At 40.3% G+C, this 14,394-nt stretch overlaps 3 protein-coding genes across 4 annotated transcripts; 2 read left to right on the top strand and 1 right to left on the bottom strand.

Moving 5' to 3' along the window:
* Positions 1-483: 483 nt before the first annotated feature.
* Positions 484-2,558, top strand: LOC131684419 (uncharacterized). Its single transcript, XM_058967275.1, has 2 exons — positions 484-2,234; positions 2,303-2,558. The coding sequence occupies exons 1-2, from the start codon at positions 610-612 to the stop codon at positions 2,502-2,504; spliced, it is 1,827 nt and encodes a 608-aa protein (XP_058823258.1). The 5' UTR covers positions 484-609; the 3' UTR covers positions 2,505-2,558.
* LOC131684418 (polyubiquitin-C-like) lies at positions 2,549-6,993 on the bottom strand. Its single transcript, XM_058967274.1, has 2 exons — positions 6,808-6,993; positions 2,549-5,629 (listed from the first exon to the last, which is right to left on the bottom strand). Exon 2 carries the CDS (start codon positions 5,626-5,628, stop codon positions 2,887-2,889), a length of 2,742 nt encoding a protein of 913 aa, XP_058823257.1. The 5' UTR covers position 5,629; positions 6,808-6,993; the 3' UTR covers positions 2,549-2,886.
* A 3,727-nt stretch (positions 6,994-10,720) lies between these two features.
* Positions 10,721-12,753, top strand: LOC131684420 (CCA tRNA nucleotidyltransferase 1, mitochondrial-like). Of its 2 annotated transcripts, none has more exons than XM_058967276.1 (6): positions 10,721-10,868; positions 10,938-11,146; positions 11,207-11,490; positions 11,543-11,863; positions 12,093-12,318; positions 12,393-12,753. In XM_058967276.1, exons 1-6 carry the CDS (start codon positions 10,806-10,808, stop codon positions 12,700-12,702), a joined length of 1,413 nt encoding a protein of 470 aa, XP_058823259.1. In that variant the 5' UTR covers positions 10,721-10,805; the 3' UTR covers positions 12,703-12,753. The 2 variants fall into 2 exon arrangements, with proteins under 2 accessions (XP_058823259.1, XP_058823260.1); XM_058967277.1 differs by having other exon boundaries at positions 10,726-10,868; positions 10,941-11,146.
* Positions 12,754-14,394: the final 1,641 nt, after the last annotated feature.

Below are 14,394 nucleotides of genomic sequence, written 5' to 3'. Positions count from 1 at the left end.
AGGCTAGCACTAGGGGCAGATAACTCTAGGAATGTATAACAAATTTGCATCAACTTAGAAAAAATGCATTTAATTTCCATTTTTCATCAACTTTGCACTCCCTCGCAGAAAAGATTACTTGACAATCGTCCTACGCTGATCCACTTTGTGCGATGTTTCGTTGAATGTAGGGCTGTTTTTTCGGACGATTGTTAAATAATCTTTTCTGCGAGGGAGTGTAAAGTTGATGCAAAAATGGAAATTAAATGCATTTTTTCTAAGTTGATGCAAGTTTGTTATACATTCCTAGAGTGATCTGCCCCTAGGATCTGCGCCTGGCTAGCACCAACCAGAATTCCAGTTCAGTAAAGTTTCCGAGAGAACTTTGCTGGCATCTGCTTTTATTCTCTCCGAGTGTCTTTATGTATTATTCCAGCGTCTTTGGTTTTGTCATGTTAATGTTTTGACGGATATTTTATGCTCGTTTTTTATGTTTACCATTGGTTATGTGACATCGACATGCTCGACTATTATTAATTTTTAGGATTGTTCAATACTGGTGTGATTGGTGCAATTACTTTTTAATAGTGCTTGATTTCACGTTGCTCAAAACAAAAAAATAATTTCGGTATGTTGCGAGGAATCCTTTCGAAAACCGCAAAAACTTTAATTTCGCTCAGATATGTAGGGATAGTCAGTAATCAAACTTCAGTACACCCCATAACTAGCAAAGAATTGCAACCGCTCGGAACGAGTCATCCACAAACTGAAAGCTATCTTAATATTCTTAAGAATGCTTCTGATGCCAAAGAAGTTCTGGAATTCATGCCGGCCCTTAACAAGCGAGATATCAACCGACAAACAGTTACGCTACCAGCATTAAAAACACTTTTCGAACTGCACAAACAAGGCAAATCCAGCATTGAATGCAAGGACGTTCTGAACCATTCACGCTTTGCAGAGCTCTGTAAAGCGCTCAAGTACGAATCCCGATCATTTATAATAAACGACATCACGGAGAGTCTCAAGATACTGACCTATTTCGGAGTTCATTCCAGCAGTGAAATCATGTCTGTTTTGCTGAATCTGCTAAGATACCAAATCAACGATGTAACACTGGAACACATCGTGTTTTTGGATTTCATTTTCAAGAAAATGGCACGAAGTCCGTTGATTGAAGCCTTACAACTGGCCCTGCCAATGCTATTGGAAATTCAAATATCCTACAAAATGGACCACGAGAACGTTCAGCAATTGGTAGACTTAATGGGATTTATTGCGCAACACAAAGTGTCGAATCGTTGTATTACTAATGTAATCAGTGCACTTACAATCCACGGCACTAAGCTAAGCAGTCAACAAGCCTCTGATATTCTAATCGCGATGACTAAACTTGAGAATATTGAAGCAATACATGCGAAATTGCTTGATAATGTATTCGAAGTGTTGACCCGAGGCATCAATGAAATCAGTTTCAAAACCATCGACTTCATTGTGAAGAAGCTAGTCGAAAAAAATTTGGACAAAAATCCGATGTTTTACAACGAAGCTTTCCTCAAACGTTGCTCACAATTTATTGTCGAAAATGATCTCGGCCTTATGAATGCGTTATTTTTTCAAAAAAAGTTGAATAAAATTAGTTATTTGCACGTACCACTGCTAGACTACATAGCCCTAAATGCCCACAGTCTATCGAGCATTCCAAAATCTGGCATAATCACCATTGTTGCAGCTTTTTCCACGGCAAACTATAAGCCTCCCAACTGGGACGCCATAAAGTTGGAAATCCAACGCCATTCTACTATATCTAACAATTCCATTCCGTGGATCCGTTACAATTTGGAACTTCTCTCGTTGGACATATTCAACGAACAGTTGCTCAAGCATTACCTGGAACCTTCCACTCTGGAAAAGAGCATGACACGGAACAGCATTGTGGATCACTTGCAGCTTCTGGAACTAGCTCAAGCTGTACAATTGCTATACCCGGAGTATAGTGGACCCTTGCCTGATGTCAAATATCTGGATAAAGCATTGGAGCTACATTTCGAAAACGTCAAACTACCGCTACAAAAACCGCTGGAATTCGCTTTCGGTGGCGAGGGTAGTGTTTTGTCCCACGTCATTTCGGCCTATGGGCAGGTTCTAGACCACGTGATTGTGTTCGACCGAAATGGGGGAGTCATCAAGCATCCAGATCTAGCTGAGGGTAAACGTGTGCGGATAGAGGAGCTACTCGGCGAAGGAAATCGACCGTAAGTGCGAGCCCTATACACATGGGACAATTTCATCGTTAACGATAATTGTTTTATCGTCATTTCAGGCTAGTCGTCTTATGTCTTCCGAAAAGCTTCTATGCTTTAAACATCAACCGGCTCCGCGGAAGATTCGCAATGTACATTCGAACCGTTGAGGCTTTGGGCGTTTCTGTTGTACCTGTGTCCTACCAGATGTGGCTCAACCTACCTGAAGCTGAACGGATACCATTCCTGGAGAGGGAGATACGAACCAAACTTAAGAATTAGAAACTAAATTGAGTTCGAATGTTAATAAACGACACACTGATAGATTACATTTTACTTTGATTTTCTTTATTTGAAATTTCAATGCGTTTAGATGTTTGTAAGCCGTTTCAATTGCGAAATGTTAGATACTCAGAACGCTGTCTGATATTGAGTCACACTACGAGAAAAGCAATTTGGACACGAGATTGAAGCTGCTTTCCTGAGATATTTAAAAACGCGAATCTTATTCAATTACTAACGTGACGTTACGAAACGAAGTGCAGCGATTGGATGTTATATGAATATTCAGCAGGTAAAATATATTTTCCAAATTAAACAAAGCTTTTACATCAGGAAAGCAGCATCTATCTCAAATCTACACCTACAATGCGAACAGTTTGATTCAGTTTCCACCGCGAAGACGAAGAACCAGGTGAAGAGTAGATTCCTTCTGGATGTTGTAGTCCGACAAAGTACGGCCGTCCTCAAGCTGCTTACCAGCAAAAATCAAACGTTGCTGGTCTGGAGGGATTCCTTCCTTGTCCTGGATCTTGGCTTTAACGTTCTCGATGGTGTCGGAAGGCTCTACCTCCAAGGTTATGGTCTTGCCAGTCAAGGTTTTGACGAAGATTTGCATTCCACCACGCAGACGCAAAACCAGATGAAGGGTAGATTCCTTCTGGATGTTGTAATCCGACAAAGTGCGGCCATCTTCGAGCTGCTTACCAGCGAAAATCAAACGTTGCTGGTCTGGAGGAATTCCTTCCTTGTCCTGGATCTTGGCTTTAACGTTCTCGATGGTGTCGGAAGGCTCTACCTCCAAGGTTATGGTCTTACCGGTTAAGGTCTTGACAAAGATCTGCATTCCACCACGCAGACGCAAAACCAGATGAAGGGTAGATTCCTTCTGGATGTTGTAATCCGACAAGGTACGGCCGTCCTCGAGCTGCTTGCCAGCGAAAATCAAACGTTGCTGGTCTGGAGGGATACCTTCCTTGTCTTGGATCTTGGCCTTAACATTCTCGATGGTATCAGAAGGCTCTACTTCCAGGGTGATAGTCTTGCCAGTCAATGTTTTGACGAAGATTTGCATACCACCGCGAAGACGTAGAACCAGATGAAGAGTAGACTCCTTCTGGATGTTATAATCTGACAGAGTACGACCGTCTTCAAGCTGCTTACCAGCAAAAATCAAACGCTGCTGGTCTGGAGGGATTCCTTCCTTGTCCTGGATCTTGGCCTTAACGTTCTCGATGGTATCCGATGGCTCGACTTCCAGGGTGATGGTTTTGCCAGTCAATGTCTTGACGAAGATTTGCATGCCACCACGAAGACGCAGAACCAGGTGAAGAGTCGATTCCTTCTGGATGTTATAGTCGGACAAAGTGCGGCCGTCCTCAAGCTGCTTACCAGCAAAAATTAAACGCTGTTGATCTGGAGGAATTCCTTCCTTGTCCTGGATCTTGGCTTTAACGTTCTCGATGGTGTCGGAAGGCTCTACCTCCAAGGTTATGGTCTTACCGGTTAAGGTCTTGACAAAGATCTGCATTCCACCACGCAGACGCAAAACCAGATGAAGGGTAGATTCCTTCTGGATGTTGTAATCCGACAAAGTGCGGCCGTCTTCCAGCTGCTTGCCAGCGAAAATCAAACGTTGCTGGTCTGGAGGGATACCTTCCTTGTCTTGGATCTTGGCCTTAACGTTCTCGATGGTATCAGATGGCTCGACTTCCAGGGTGATGGTCTTACCCGTCAAAGTCTTGACGAAGATCTGCATTCCACCGCGCAGACGAAGAACCAGGTGAAGAGTTGATTCCTTCTGGATATTGTAATCCGACAGAGTGCGACCGTCCTCAAGCTGCTTACCCGCAAAAATCAAACGCTGCTGATCTGGAGGGATTCCTTCCTTATCTTGGATCTTGGCTTTAACGTTCTCGATGGTGTCGGAAGGCTCAACTTCTAGAGTGATGGTCTTGCCAGTCAATGTCTTGACGAAGATTTGCATACCACCACGCAGACGCAGAACCAAATGAAGTGTCGATTCCTTCTGGATATTGTAATCCGACAGAGTGCGACCGTCCTCAAGCTGCTTACCCGCAAAAATCAAACGCTGCTGATCTGGAGGGATTCCTTCCTTATCTTGGATCTTGGCTTTAACGTTCTCGATGGTGTCGGAAGGCTCTACCTCCAAGGTTATGGTTTTGCCAGTCAATGTCTTGACGAAGATTTGCATGCCACCACGAAGACGAAGGACCAGGTGAAGAGTGGATTCCTTCTGGATGTTATAGTCCGACAAAGTACGACCATCTTCAAGCTGCTTACCAGCAAAAATTAAACGCTGCTGATCTGGAGGGATACCTTCCTTGTCTTGGATCTTGGCCTTAACGTTCTCGATGGTATCAGATGGCTCGACTTCCAGGGTGATGGTCTTACCCGTCAAGGTCTTGACGAAGATCTGCATTCCACCGCGCAGACGAAGGACCAGGTGAAGAGTTGATTCCTTCTGGATATTGTAATCCGACAGAGTGCGACCGTCCTCAAGCTGCTTACCCGCAAAAATCAAACGCTGCTGATCTGGAGGGATTCCTTCCTTATCTTGGATCTTGGCTTTAACGTTCTCGATGGTGTCGGAAGGCTCAACTTCTAGAGTGATGGTCTTGCCAGTCAATGTTTTGACGAAGATTTGCATACCACCACGCAGACGCAGAACCAAATGAAGTGTCGATTCCTTCTGGATATTGTAATCCGACAGAGTGCGACCGTCCTCAAGCTGCTTACCCGCAAAAATCAAACGCTGCTGATCTGGAGGGATTCCTTCCTTATCTTGGATCTTAGCTTTAACGTTCTCGATGGTGTCAGAAGGCTCGACTTCCAGGGTGATAGTCTTGCCAGTCAAAGTTTTGACGAAGATCTGCATACCACCACGCAGACGCAGAACCAGATGAAGGGTAGATTCTTTTTGGATATTGTAATCCGAAAGAGTGCGGCCGTCTTCGAGCTGCTTGCCAGCAAAGATGAGACGCTGTTGATCTGGGGGGATTCCCTCCTTGTCCTGGATTTTGGCCTTCACATTTTCGATGGTGTCAGAGGGCTCGACCTCCAAGGTGATGGTTTTGCCAGTTAATGTCTTCACGAAGATCTGCATCCTGTTGAAGAAATATTGAAATTGTAATGCCTGCATTACCACAATATTTACTATATAGAACACAAGATCGATCTTTTGGTCTCATTAAGAGTTCATTAGCTCACATATACCGACTAATTCTGGCATGTATTAACTCTATGGATTCTACATATTCCTATCTAAGCACGGCATCAAAGTTTCTTCATCAAAGGGGTCTTTCTCTTCTGTTCATTACTCGGCCATTTCAACATTTACTACTCTACTCTTTGCATAATATTCTAGTAAAAACCGTCGGCTTTCGATATGTACTGGAAAATTAGTGCAAAGTGTTGTAATGACGTCGTAATAAACGAAAAAGAAAGTAAACAAAGAGAGGCTCTCAATGTTACTTACGTCCTATTGAAAATTTTCTCTAGAAGCCATCCTTGACGTTTCTGCTTGAACCAACTTTCAATTCCAACCAGTCAGTTCATACATTTTGACAGCAGTTGGGAACTTGACTCAGCATAGCTTCGAGCAAAAACGGCAACACAATAGGTTTGTTCCAGTATTCGCTTTTCGCTCCGCAGCAAATAAAACTACGTGTTTTACTCTGGTTCTCTACCACAAGCAATATTTCGTATCTCTTGGCACTAGAACAAACCTTTTTAAACAGTGTTGAGTCACCACCTATTGCTCGACTTCCAACATTTAAATTGAAACTAGATGAAAGTGAAAACTACCGAAACAAAACGCCCCTAAGACAAACTATCGATTATATCAGAAATGAGAGTGATGATTCATCGTTCAATAGCCAAATGTACCAAATTTTATACAAGTTGGCTCAATTCCATTTTAAGTAGTGAATCAACACTCATTGAATGTAGCCTTCGCTTGGCATTGGAAAGTGATAACCCCGAGTGATTTCAGTAAACGGACAAAGCAGTTACTTATTCAGCCATTTTGGCTGCTTGTTCACACAGCTGGAACAAAGGAAAATTTTCGATCGGAAGACGCCATCTTGAATAGTGCAGTTTTATTTTTTTTAACACCGAAATTTATCTAAATTTTAACATTTTAATAAAAATTTGTGGATCCTATAGCCAATTAACCCTTTATTTATGCTATATACGACGAAATGGACATCAAATTACATTCAATTAGCACGTATAACCTTGAAGTACTTTACTCAAACTTGACGGGCTGTTCCCGAAAACTCACCTTAACGTTGTATTTAATACCGCGAAAAAGATTCAACCGTCCAATAAAATCGCTTTTTTACTAGCAGTACACAAAAATTGCAATTCTTTGTCACAGCAGCAAAGAGAAAAATGCACGTTAACAGGAGCTCCGATGATTCACTACCGTTCTTCTCGCTTGCAGAAAACTGAATGATGAGCGAGCGAGCTCGTTCTCGAAGAAAGCCGAAACGACTAGAAAAATTAAAAACGATCACTTCGCAAAAGCGGGACAATCATTCCATCCCGCTTTCCAACAATACAATTTATAGCATGCGGGCAATCAATTTTGATTGCCCGCATATGCTATAAATTGTTGACAGTCGCCAGCGTTGCCAGATGATTTTACATTGATATCAATATAATTTATTTTAAAAGTTTAATTTTAAAAGTAGCCGATAGGCATTCTGTCAAAATTTATTTTCATGGGAAATTCCGGACAAACCATCACTTGCCAATTATCGATCATAGCAGTAGACGAAAGAGAAAACTTTTCTTTTTCATAGAATTTCAACATCCATTCTTGGAATTACGGTTATTTTTTGCTCGTATTTATTTCGGAGCTGTTTCCGTGTACTGGAACAAACCTCGTATTTGCCTTATCTCCTCCAACTTAGGCATGAGTAATGTTTATTTACATTGCACGATTGCTCAATAAGGAATTTTGGCTTCACACTATTCGACTCTCCCTATTCTCTCTGTATAATTGATTGTATAGACTTTTCTACGGCTCACGTACGTACACGTCACATGACACAAACACTACATCACTAGCTGGTGGAAATGGATAAACAAAAACGGCAAAATCAAATGGGATTGTTTTCAACCAGGAAGCTGCAGAAGTGTTCGTGAGACTGGGCGACAAGAACACGATAGTAACCGTTCGTCTTCGACCAAAGGGCCGAAGTCGCAATGATATCGAATCGAGAAAAATAGCTTTGAAAATTCGCTTCAGAAAATTAAATCGTATTTTAACAGTGATTGCATACTGCGCTTTCAAATGTATTGCAACACATTAAAACAATACTAGTTTTCGGAAGCATAACTAAAATGTTTTATATAATAACGATTTCGTTGATAAAATTGAAAAAAATATATTTCGCCGAGTGTTGTTATGAAATGTTGATTAGGCCATTTTCGAGTCGCCGTCTTGTTTTGACAATTCAAGAGTACTTATTCAAAAGGTCCTAAGTAACATTGAGCTCGAACTGAGAAAAACGAGGCTGAAGTTTCATGGTCCTAAAACAAATCCCTATTAGAGAACAAATATGCGTTTTGATGGAACAATTATGCCAATATAGTCTAAGGACTATGCTCTTTAGGTAAATAATACTAAAAACATGAAATGTTTAGTCCTAATGTAGTTTGTAAGCGCTTTAGAATGATGCGTCCTTTTGAAAATTATAGGACCTTTCACATAGGTCTTTTTTCGGGCCCAAGAATCATACGACGCTGCACATAAGACTTTTTTCAGCAAGGGTAGCTCTTACGGCGAATATTGAATTTCTTCAAAGTTTTCGACAAAATGAGCACCGGAACACGAATGTTCTTCTTTACTATAGTAAATAGTTGCACTGGATTTAAAAAAGTCTTGCAGAAAAAAAATTACGGGAAACTGTAGTTTATATTAACAAACCATTGGCTGAAAGTGGTTAAAACCAACGAATGGCATGTTACTTTAGAATAAATAAGCTTTCCAATTATCATTTAATTTATTATCCTTTCTAAATTTAACTTCGAAAATAAGTCGCATGAACAGAAGAAAATAATTTTTTTATTTTGATGCTTAGGACGTTTTTACTAGGTACCTATGTGCAGTGGGAAAAACATAGAATGAAATGAATCTTGCGTCGTTTTTGCATGGCGCCTATGAACAGTTGCAGGGGTTTCGAAATATTTCGCGCATAGGTCCTTTCAATTTAAAAGGTCTCAAGTGCAAAATTTCAAAATATTATCATGAAAACTTTGCGACTTTTTATATAATGCTTGTTATTTTGATAAATACTGGGTATAATGAATCCTGGTTTTCGGTATTCGTTAGCTATGTTGTAATCACATGCTGTGCTGCAAATAACTCAGTTTGTTTACAGTTGTCACTAAGGACCATTTGAATCAGCACTCTTGAATTCTCAATTTCGCCCTGCAGTGTCGCCAGAAAACAAAAATCAAATGTGGGTTTCGCCGTGCTCGCTGGAGGGGAAAATTTGTTATTCTCCCGAGGCGTAACAAGCGTTTGGTTTTTGTTTAGGGCGATTCTGTTTACGCACCTTGTAAACAATGATGCTGTCAATTTCGCCCGTATACACTACCTTAGAAATGTAGAGGCGTAACCCGCCTGGCGGTTTGTTTACGGTTGCAAGTCGGATCCGCCTTTTTGTTTTTTATTAATTTTCATGAAGTGTTATAAATAAATGAGTTTTTATATTTATTATGGTATTTTTACTCCTCTTTAAGATATTAATCAAATCTCCGTTTGTGTACATTTGTTATATAGGCCCATTTGTCGGTTCACGATCGAAGTCTTTAACAGTCTATTTTTTCACTGGCTGAAAACCTTTGTTCGGCGAAAACCAGTTTTCGGGCTGCTGGTAACCAGTTAGGGACCCTTCATATACCACGTGGACCAAACAAGCTTCTTTTTTGACCCCATCCTCCCCTGCGTGAACAAGCGTAGACAATTCATGTATACCCCAACCCCCCTCCCCACAATGCTCACGTGGACTATCCCGATGTTTTCATCGAATAAATATAATAAAGAGGGTTTCTAATTTCAGGTAAAGTAATGCGTTAGACTGCTCTGATACTGGCTGTAACCTGAAGAATCGAATAAAAACATAATTCAAACTTTGTAGGTTTTCTTAGACATTTGTGAAAGTTACAAACACAGACTAACAGACATAACACTATGAGGGAATTCCCTAAAAAAACATCGATCCGACAATTTTTCCAGAACACTAGCTTCACCTTTTATTCACAGTCCCAATCACTCATTTACTGGTGGGTTACCCCTCAGGTTTGGGAACAATTTTTCACTAGTGGTCTATCCCCCATATGCTTGTTCATATGTCAGTGGCGCCATAATTTCAAATGTGGCCAGAGTCCCAACTACAAATATATTTAAAATGACCGTTAAAGCGGGCGAAGCTTTGTTTTTGAGTGTTATGTCTGTTAGTCTGTGTTACAAACATCAAAAATGCAAAAATGTATGCCTAAAAGTCACTTTTTGCATTCGTCACAATAACATCAACTTTAAGTAAACTATGAAGTTTTGGTTGTAAAATCAACATGATTCTGAAATAGTTTTTAAGATAGATGAAAAAGATTGGATAAAGTGTTTCTGGGAGCAACGTTTTACTCGGTGCAGATTTTCACTGATTTTATGACATGTGATGCTGTTAGGAGCTCTTCAAGTGTTGCACAGTTCGGGGGTGGTTTGAAGGAAAACATCAAGCGCTTATACCAATTATGCAAATTTGTTCTATGACCTCAATAAGAAAAAAATATAAGTATAAGTCCACGTGGGCTATTTCTATACCCCCCCCCCCCCCCCTTTCTTGGACAAGCGTAGACTTTTTCGTACATCCAACATCCCCCCAAATTGTCCATGTCGTAGATGGATGGTTCCTTTGCCGAAACCCAGTTTTCAGCAAAAACCGGTTTTCAACCAAGAGAAGAAACGATGTTTACTTCAAGGGCCCCGGCCGCCGCGCTTAATAAAGCAAGTATAATACTAATACACTCAAAGTATCAATTATTCCCACCTTTCTCTCATCTTGATTTGTGTTGGCAATTTGGCATCAATGGCATCTCGCCCGAATTTTTTTTTAAATTTTTGCCTAAGCTCTTTCCATAAATTACCCTGTATATGTCACACAATTTATATCGATCAGCTGTTATTGACGGGATAACGGTACGCGGAAGCATAAAAACCAAAACAACACGAGAAACGTCCAGTATGTAACGTGTGTAAGCCTGCAAGCTATGCTGAAGGTGCGAATTTTCGTTCGACTACTCATTGCGCCGGTTGGTCGTGTTCAAACAAATGTAAGTTTTCTTGACATATCCTTATAATTTATTAGGGTATCTGACAAATACGAATAATTTTATTCACAGAAGTGTTTCAGCAACCAGGTCAATACCAAGTGGACAGAATTGATTGCACAACGAAGAATGGAAGCCAGCGCTATCTCACGACCGAATCCGGTGGTAATGAAGATCGATACTCCTGAGTTTCACTCCATTTTCACCAACGAGCTTCGAGATCTTATTGCGCTGTTCAAAAAGTACAATCATGAAATTAGAATCGCCGGTGGTGCTGTCCGGTATGTTTCTCATTGTTATTTTTTAATCGTACAGTTAACATACCATTCAAACTATTGTAGAGACATTTTGATGGGTAAATGTCCCAAAGATGTGGATATTGCAACACCGGCGACACCAACGGAAATGAAAGATATTTTTCATAAGGAAAGCATCCGAATGATCAATATGAACGGAGAAAAACATGGTACTATCACTCCAAGGATAAATGATAAGGAAAATTTCGAGATCACCACATTGCGGATTGATGCCATAACAGACGGACGCCATGCAGAGGTTGTACATACCAAAGATTGGTTACTCGATGCCAACAGGCGTGATTTGACTATTAATTCGATGTTTCTTGGTGAGTCGTATCTAAACCCTCGCTCGAAATAAATACTAAAACAGTTAACTAGGTTTTGATGGCACTTTGTACGATTACTTCTACGGATATGACGATCTTCAAAAGCGAAGAGTGGCGTTCGTGGGAGATCCAGATCTCAGAATAAAGGAAGACTATCTTCGGATTTTACGTTACTTTCGGTTCTACGGAAGAATAGCGGAAGACGCAAACAATCACGACGAGGAAACTCTTCGAATTATTGCTAAAAATAGCTCTGGTTTGGCACGTATCAGTGGTGAGCGAATCTGGCAAGAATGGAAGAAGATTCTTAATGGAAATTTTGGATGTGATTTAACCGTCCAGATGATCGACTGTGATTTAGGGAATCATTTGGGTAAGGTTAATGCATTGTACACTGCCCATCAAAGCATAAGAATCCTTTATTGGAATTTTTCTTGATATTTTCTAAACTAACTTGGTAGTCTTATTTGTACATTGCGAATCAAAGTTGATTCATAGTACAATCCAGCAGATAAGTTTTTGAACAAAAATCCATTTGGGACTTTGTCGCTTTATTGGGCAGTGTAGCTTTACACTGTTTGAAATTTTACTTGCTTCTGCAGGACTTCCAGAAAAGCCCAATGTTGAGGAATTTACTAAAACATTTAAATGCGTTAAATCAATTAATTTGGATGAGATACAGCCAATTACAGTTTTATCAGCCTTACTACACACTCCTGAAGATGCAATAACGTTGAATTTGAGATTAAAGTTTACTGTTTTCGAACGTGAGTTGTCCTATTTCTTGGTGCAAAATCGAGACGAATATAAATCTGTCAATGAACTTCTGTAAGTACTTGCACTGTAATATCAAACACTTTCTCGCACTGTCATATCAAACACTTTCTCAATTCTCTTTTTAGCCCATTCCAACAACTCACCCTGCAAACTCTGGGAAGCGCCAAGCTCAAGAAAGAATACGTTTTGGAGTTGCTACGATATTACGGTAAAGTTGATTTACACCAGCAGCTCAAAGAGTGGCAAGTGCCACGGTTTCCGATCAAAGGAAATGTGTTGATAGAGCAGGGGGCACCTAAAGGTCAGAAGCTGGGATTAGTCGTTAACGAATTAAAGATTATATGGTCCAAAAAACAATTTAACATGACCGAACAAGAACTATTGGAACATTTGCCAAAAGTTTTGGACAAACTGGAGTTAAAAGGTAAAACATAATAGCATTTCTGATCTGTGAAATAAAAGACGGTATATTGTTGAGTTTGACAATCATTGTATTTTATAGAACGGTTACTGTATCACTATGATTATTTATACTTATGTTCAGTTACGTATGGTAATAAGCAATCATGAGCGATATGCAGTTTTTGTGATATATTGTAACAGGTTAATTTTAAACGATAACAAACTCATATGCGGGGCAAATATAATGATGGCGCCGCTTCAGGTAAACTGAGAATTTGAGTGAAGAAAGTCTTGTTCAGTTACGTGTGTGGTCAAATTCCCTATACATTTCTTCTGATATTTTTGATACCATAACTTTTTATTTGCTTTCAATAGCAATTTGAGTTCCAAAAATATATATATGTGGCTTGTGTTGTAGACCCACTGACGGTTCTTAGGTTTGAGTCTCCAAAATTTGGCAAAAGCTCGTCTACATTGGCCGAAGGCCCCATAAGCTTTCTTGATTCTGAAATCGATGTGAACTGTCCAATTAAGTTTTGAATCAAGAATTACCACAACGTACTTAACTTAATTGTCACAGATTTCAGAGTTGAAGAACTCCAACGGACCTCCGGTTCTAATCCTTCGTTGCGCGAAAAACACCATTGATGTTTTATTTGAATTAACTGATAGTCTAACATGAAGACACCATTGCTCGACAATGCAAGGCTTGCTGCAACAAATCAAAAAGTATGTGCAAATACCGATGATCACGAGTGATCATATATATACTAATCGGCGAAACCATATGTCGGAAACCCAAGCTCACTAATGCTGATTTCGGTTTTAGAACAGAGTCGCCCTAGGTTCGCTCTAATATTTACAAAATCCTTACAAAAGTGACAGCTCAGAGCGAACCTAGAGCGACTCGGTTCTAAAAACGAAATCAGCATAAGTTTCCTCAACAAGCCATTGGTGACAAGGTTCCATAAAAGTGGTGACAGCACTCCATTTTGAGGACTTGTCTTAACGATGAGCGCAGATGTCGGTTGCTAGTATTACGTGTATCCAGTAATACCAGCATGATATATGAAGGTCGTCCATGACCTCTTGGTGCTTTCTAAATGGATTCAAAAGACACTTTGTCAAAAGCACCTTCAATATCAAGAAAAACTCCTAAGCTTGATTTCTTTTGCGAAAAAGCTCTTTCAACGTCGTAGACTGCATTATGTAACAGGGTGGTAGTAGACTTCCACCGAAGATATGCATTGCATGCAGTGGGTGCTCGCCCAGGCTAACATCCTAAATGTGGTGGTCGATTCAACGTTCCACTGAGTTGGGAAGAAAGGAAATCAAACTGATCGGTCTAAAGCTCTGCTTCCTCACAAGTGATGTAACCATCTTTGGCAATGAATTTTTCTGTTGTTTCCTACCAAGCTATTGGAATGTATCCTGTTGCAAGACTTGTATAAGAGTAAATATTGCAACATATGCTTGAATTTTTCATAGCCTCTTTGAAGTAGAGCTGGAATGATTCCATCCTTTCTCGAAGACTTATACGGAGCAAAACTTTCAATCGCCCATTTGATCGATTTGGTTGTCACAATTCCACGAGCAAATGCCCAAGAATCAGTACTACCCGAAAAAACTCAGGGGAAGTCATCAGTGATGGCTCCATACAGGCTGGAACGTGTGAGTGTCGAAAAGATAGTTACGAATATTCACCTTTAGTAGTTCTAATCGAAC

This window comes from Topomyia yanbarensis, chromosome 2, assembly GCF_030247195.1.
Source record: "Topomyia yanbarensis strain Yona2022 chromosome 2, ASM3024719v1, whole genome shotgun sequence".
Lineage (NCBI taxonomy): Eukaryota > Metazoa > Arthropoda > Insecta > Diptera > Culicidae > Topomyia > Topomyia yanbarensis.
This window is presented reverse-complemented; position numbering and strand designations above follow the sequence as displayed.

Excerpts from the sequence above, each read along its gene's own strand:
- LOC131684419 (XM_058967275.1), top strand. The coding sequence starts at position 610 with ATGTTGCGAGGAATCCTTTCGAAAACCGCAAAAACTTTAATTTCGCTC. Across the intron at positions 2,235-2,302 it reads CTCGGCGAAGGAAATCGACC|GCTAGTCGTCTTATGTCTTC; the intron begins GTAAGTGCGAGC and ends TCGTCATTTCAG.
- LOC131684418 (XM_058967274.1), bottom strand. The coding sequence starts at position 5,628 with ATGCAGATCTTCGTGAAGACATTAACTGGCAAAACCATCACCTTGGAG.
- LOC131684420 (XM_058967276.1), top strand. The coding sequence starts at position 10,806 with ATGCTGAAGGTGCGAATTTTCGTTCGACTACTCATTGCGCCGGTTGGT. Across the intron at positions 10,869-10,937 it reads TTGGTCGTGTTCAAACAAAT|AAGTGTTTCAGCAACCAGGT; the intron begins GTAAGTTTTCTT and ends TTTTATTCACAG. Across the intron at positions 11,864-12,092 it reads TGATTTAGGGAATCATTTGG|GACTTCCAGAAAAGCCCAAT; the intron begins GTAAGGTTAATG and ends TTGCTTCTGCAG.